At 46.5% G+C, this 6,000-nt stretch overlaps 1 protein-coding gene across 1 annotated transcript in view; it reads left to right on the top strand.

Moving 5' to 3' along the window:
* The first annotated feature begins 1,876 nt into the window (after positions 1 to 1,876).
* The window catches only part of PAXBP1 (PAX3 and PAX7 binding protein 1), a 44,868-nt gene continuing 40,744 nt past the window's right edge, over positions 1,877 to 6,000 (top strand). Inside the window, exon 1 of the mRNA XM_053308162.1 lies at positions 1,877 to 2,575. Within this exon, the coding sequence (XP_053164137.1) occupies positions 1,906 to 2,575 (670 nt within the window). The 5' untranslated portion in view covers positions 1,877 to 1,905. The remainder of the gene's footprint in view (positions 2,576 to 6,000) is intronic.

The raw sequence follows: 6,000 nt of genomic DNA, 5'->3' as shown, positions 1-6,000 counted from the left end.
TGAAAGAACAATCAGAGACTGAGTGGGATGAATATATTTGGATTGGATTCTACTGCCCCCTGGTAAAAAATATGTTGAACTACAATAATAAGTAAGTAAATCAGTAGTAATGATAAGGTTGTAATATTTGTGAGACAATAGGAGATTGATGATACATCTATAAGAAACCATAGCTTAGAGTAAAACTCTTGCTGAATATATTAAATATAAATTCAAGTTTCCAGACTTTGTACCATAAATGAGTTTACCAAACACTGCTAAGAGGGCAGAGAGGCACCTTTTACGTGGTGGTTCTGTGGCATTCTTACCACTGGACTTTGAGGCCGAAGTTCAGGGCCTCCGCACTCTCTGGGGTCCCGGCCCCCAAATCCTCTTTAGTCTGCCCTGGGTGGTGTGGTCACCACTGGCCCACACTGTGCCAGGCAGTTGAGCTGAGTGTGATTGTGACCTGTCCCTGGTGTTTTAGAGACAGAGGGGGAGTGAAAGAAATATGAGGGATAAGAATAGGGGGATTATGCTTAACTTGGGGGGGGGGCACTCCAGCAAAGGGGTGCACCTCTGAAAATGCTTTTCAGGCTTTTACCCCTTTTAACTGTCTCTCCTTTCTGGCTACTGTTTTGTTGTTGCTTTTTGGTCTTTTTAATAATTTAATGTGGTTTTATCAATTGTTATTGTATTAAATTTTGTAAACCACCTTGAGATAAGTTTTATGAAAGGACATATATAAATCAAACCAAAAAAATTAAAAATAAAGTTCTCAAAACACAGGGGCACCCTAGGCATGTCATATACTTTCATGGACATTACTCCCATGTTTGATTACTCTTTATATTTGAATATCAGTGACTGAATGTATGAACTGATGCCATTTAAAGTGTGAGATGATGTGAAAGCTCTTTTAGTGACTGTAGATCTGAGTAGTATTGCCAGTTTTTCAAATGGCCCTTGAAGTTGTGTTTGAAAGGCCATACCAAACCTGACAGTGGCAGATTAGTGTGTTTAAATCCAGACCTGCCTAATCATGGAGCAATGTGATTTTAACAGCAAAGGAGACAGACAGCAGCTAGGATGTGCTAAAGGACTCCCTCCACCCCACACCCTTCTCCTCCGGCCCTGTTGGGAGCCTGGAAGTGAGCTCCGCATGCAGAAAGGTATGTAAGGAGAGAGGCACTGTAGAGAGAAGTGCCGGGTGCGGGGTAGCGAGATCTGCACTGCTTTTGTTGTCAAAATTGGACACACACACCCCATCTCTTCATGTAACTGTGAAGTTTCAGATTTAAATACACTGATCTGTCACTACAACCGTCTAGTGTAGCCCCAATAGCAATTTTATCTGTAAGTGAAGTTTGCACAGCGTGGAGATATAAACACAATCATTGCAGACCAAGCCCAGCCAAAGAGGCCCATCGAAAAACTGATCAGTCCTCATAGATCCGCGACAGCTCATTTACGCATGTATCAAGTCCTGACTTGATGTCGTAGCCTTCAAGCTGTGGAAAAAACCCATCGGTGAACCAGAGCCCGAAAACACAATAATCCACCGTAATTCCAGCTGTAATTTGCAGGATCCCCCTCCTGATCACGAGCGTACCATGCCTCAATGCCTTTCTCTGGCATCCCTCACGGAGATCTCCGTTTTCCCGCGTTTCGAAGATCAACCACCACGTGATGAAATTTCCTCTCCTCTCGTCACCCCCCCCCGCCACTTCTTCAGGCTCAAGATGGCAGATTCCTCTAACTACGATCCTGACAGTCATTCTTGTCGCTGTAGATGGTGACGCCATGAGGCGCTCTATCCCCGATACGGACTCTATGGTACACATTGTCGGTGTGCTGATCCGCCGTGTCCCTGCCCCTCGTGTCTGGATGGAAAGAAGAAAGGGTCCTGCTGGCGGCGCACAGTAGATGGCGCTGTGGCCACTGCTGGGTTGTGATGATGCGGCTGCGAGGCGAGCTGGGAGCGAGTGCGAGGCGACGCGCATTTCTGGGGCTGCTGCTGCGGCGGCGGCGGCGGCCACTCTCTGCTCTCCCTCGTTCTTTCCTGCTCGTTGTACCCTCCCGCGTCTGCGGCAGTTGGGCCGAGGCGGAATGTTCCGCAAGGCGCGGCGCGTGAACGTGCGGAAGCGGAACGAGTCGGAGGAGGAGGACGAAGAGCGAGACGAGGAGCCGCCTCAGCCGCTGCTGCTAGGAGGGGATGGGCCTGCGGGGGAGGCCGCTGCGCCAGCTCCGAGGCCGCCGCTCCTGCCGCTTCCGACGGGCTGCGTTCCCCTCGTCGCTCCCGGAGGCGGCGGCGGCGGCTTCGGTTTTGGCAGCGCTGAGGCGGTTGGCCGGGGAGGACCCGGCTTGACGTCCTCGCAGCTGCTGCTGCAGCCGCCGCCGCCGCCTCTTCCTCCTCCTCCTCCCCTACCGCCGCCGCCTCCCTCGCCGCAGCAGCCGGGGAACAACGGGCTCCTGTCGGCGGCTTCCAAGGCCCGGGAGCGGAGAAACAAGAGCAAGGAGGTGGCCGCGCCGCTGCCGCCGCCTCCGCCGCCACGCGGAAGCCTCAGTCTGCTCAGCTTCCAAGATGAAGAGGAGGGTAAGCGAGCAGGGCCCGCTTTGTGTCCAAATCCCGGCCTAGCTTCCACGCCGTTTCCCCAGGTCAAGCCTTTGAGTCTGCTAGGGGCTGTCAGGGTTGATAGTCCCAGCGCTCGGGGAGATCCGCCTTCTCCAGCCCCGTTTTTCCTCGCCCTGCCTCTGGCCTCTTCCATGTTTTAGACACTGTCGGTCGCTTCGCACGACCTGGAATACAACGTGTGGAGATGGACACGCGTCTGCATTGTGGCCTGCAGACACGTTTGGAATTGCCATATTTGTTTCAGCGGTAGACAGGTCATGTTGTACTCTGGTGTCGGGTAGGAATGCAGACAGATGTGAGTGGCATATGTTTTGGATATAGTTTTTTCTCTGTGAAGTGTCCAGAAGTTGAGATCGGCCCCTACTTCTGTGCCTTTTGTGGAGAAATACAAGAGATTTTAAAAACCATGTTACATGCTTAACTTATGTGGTGTGCATGTGTTTTTTTCTACTCTGGTTTCATAGAAAAGTACAAACCAAGGATGGAGAGATAGTTAGAGATGGGGCTGTAGCTCATAGCTCAGTTCTAGAGCATCTGCAGAAGGTTCCAGATTCAATCCTTGGCATCTCTAGGTAGTGTTGAGAGAGACTTCTGAATGAAACCTTGAAGAGCTGCTACCAGTTAGTGTAGACATACTGAGCTAGATGGGCCAATGGTCTTAGTATAAGGCAGTTTCCTACGGTTATGTTCCAGTGTGTTGGCAAGTGTTTTAGTATCTCACACACACAACACCCTTAGTACAAAGTATTTCAGAACGCCCAGATTCTTACATTTGAATATATAGAGACTGTGCTGGTTATTTTAAAACTTTGTTTTTCAGTTGCTCCCTTTCTCTTTAGAATATACATAAATAGGAAACCAACTTTCTCTTGATCATGTATTTTAAAGGAAAGGGTCACATGCTGAGGTACACTAAGAAGAACATGGAGGCCTAATGGATCAAATCAAAGGTCTATTCAGTTCAGCATCTTTATTTTTCATAGTGACCAGCTAGCTGCCTCTGGAATGCCTGCAAGCAGAGCATAGACAATTGTTTTGTTTGTGCTCCCTAGTAGTTGGTGTTCAGTGGCACTTGATTGATTAATTAAATGTGGTCAAGTCGGTGTCGACTCGAAGTGACCACATAGGTAGATTCTCTCCGGGATGATCTGTCTTTAACTTGGCTAAGGTCTCTCAGTGGTGCATTCATGGCTGTCAAAACTGAGTCCATCCACCTTGCTGCTGGTTGTCCTCTTTTTCTCTTTCCTTCAACTTTCCCTAGCATTATGGACTTCGCAAGGGAACTGGGTTTTCGCTTAATGTGTCCGAAGCATGATAGTTTGAGCCTGGTCATTTGTGCCTCGAGTCAGTGGCACTAAACATTTCTGGACTTTCTTATATGAATTTGTCTATTCCCCTTTTAAAGTATCTGAACTCATCATTGCATCTTGTCGCAATGAATTTCATACATTATTATATGAAGTACTTTTTTCTGTACTGAATTTTCTACTTCATTCGATAACTGAGTTATAGTGTTGAGAGAAGGAGAAAACTTGTATACTGATATAAAGCTCTGTCATGCTACTTTCAGTCTACTGCATTCTTGTGTTAAAGCCCCATGAGTAGTTTCCATTACAACATTGTTGGTCCTTGTAGAAGTTACCATGCTATTCTGCCCACTTGGTGCTTCCTCACAAACGTTATGGAATCAGTGTGGGATTGGAATTGCTATTGCTCTGCAAACAATATTTAAAAAGCACACTAGACTGTTGAATTAATTAAATATTCAGATGACCCTACATTCTGGTGCACTGTTGTGTGGGGTGCTAATCCTCTATTAATGCACACTAGGGATGTGCACAGACACATGTGTGGTGTAGTGGTTAGAGTGCTGGACTAGGACCAGGGAGACCTGAGTTCAAATCCCCATTCAGCCATGATACTAGCTGGGTGACTCTGGGCCAGTCACTTCTCTCTTAGCCTAACCTACTTCACAGGGTGGTTGTGAGGAGAAACTCAAGTATGTAGTACACCGCTCTGGGCTCCTTGGAGGAAGAGTGGGATATAAATGTAATAATAATAATATGCAGGAGACAGGGGTGTTTCTTTGAGTGTGTTTTTACCCACCAGCACCACATCTCCCCCTCTTGCGCTCTCCCCAAAATATCTGCCACGGGCTGCCACATACCTCCTTGCAGCCCTGCAGCAGTCATTTTGAGAGCGCTGGAGGGGTAAATGCGGCGGAGGAGGTAAGAGCACCCTCCCTGTGCTTCAAAGAAACACCCCTGTCTCCCGAACCGGCTCAAACGCCGGACATCAGAACCGGTTTGGCAGTCCATAGAAGGCCTGCCAAACCGATTTGTGCATATCCTTAGTGCACACAGCTGATGGCATCCAGTATAAGGCCTACACCAGCTTTGAGATCTACATTGCTGACTTCTGTGGTTGCTGAAGTGGTGGACCAGGAAGAAAGTATCCACCTTACATGTTCTGCAAGGTAAAATGGCCAAGGAACTAGAACATACTTAACTAATTTTTTTCATGTTGAGTCTTTTCCTTGAGATGATCATCTTAACTTATCCAGCTGTAAAATTAAGAAACAAGATTAATGCTGTTCCCCTCCCTGGACACCTCATTTAGTTAATAAATACTCCTTAGTTGAAAGTGCCCTTGCATTGTAATCTTTATAATTTCTGTGATATAGGGAGACTGGAATGGGTTGAAGCCTCTGTGCATGCAGGCTGTGTGGCTTTGTTTACAAGTACAGTATGTCAGATTCCCCCATTCTGACAATATTCATGTTCAAGCTGTGAACAAATGCAATTCTGTGCTACTACTACAGTTTTCAAACTTCTGTTTTTAGAATCTTGTGAGCTGAGGACCTTTGATATTGACCTAGTTTCTTGGGATGAAGATTCTAAAATTATTTTACTGAATATCTGTAAAAGATCTTTTTTTTAAAGGTGTTTTGTATTTGGGAACAATCAGTTGTGAAGGATGCAGGCATGTATGAATAATGTGTTTCCCATTAAAATAGATGCAAATATGGGGCTGACTGTTTTCCTCAGTTGTAACTGAGAAATTGAAAAGCCTACTATTTACCTTCATAAGTGGCATGATATGAAGTGTGTGTGTGTGTGTGTGCACGCGTGCGCACACATTTGACTGGAAGAAACCTTTTAAAAAGCAGTTCTGAGTCATGGTAGTAACAGTAAAGTTTCTTCAAAGGTAGTTAACCCAAAGATAACTCAGTACAACAGAACAAAGAAAGTTGGTAGAGATCTGCTAGGAAAAGGATTTGCCAAAAAGAAAGAGATAATTATTCTAATGTTCTCTTTGGGTTTGGGGCTATATATCCTAGGATTGTACAAGTTGGAAGAATTGGAAGCCCGCATCAGAATTCCCAC

This window comes from Hemicordylus capensis, chromosome 3 (genome assembly GCF_027244095.1).
Source record: "Hemicordylus capensis ecotype Gifberg chromosome 3, rHemCap1.1.pri, whole genome shotgun sequence".
Taxonomy (NCBI): domain Eukaryota; kingdom Metazoa; phylum Chordata; class Lepidosauria; order Squamata; family Cordylidae; genus Hemicordylus; species Hemicordylus capensis.
This window is presented reverse-complemented; position numbering and strand designations above follow the sequence as displayed.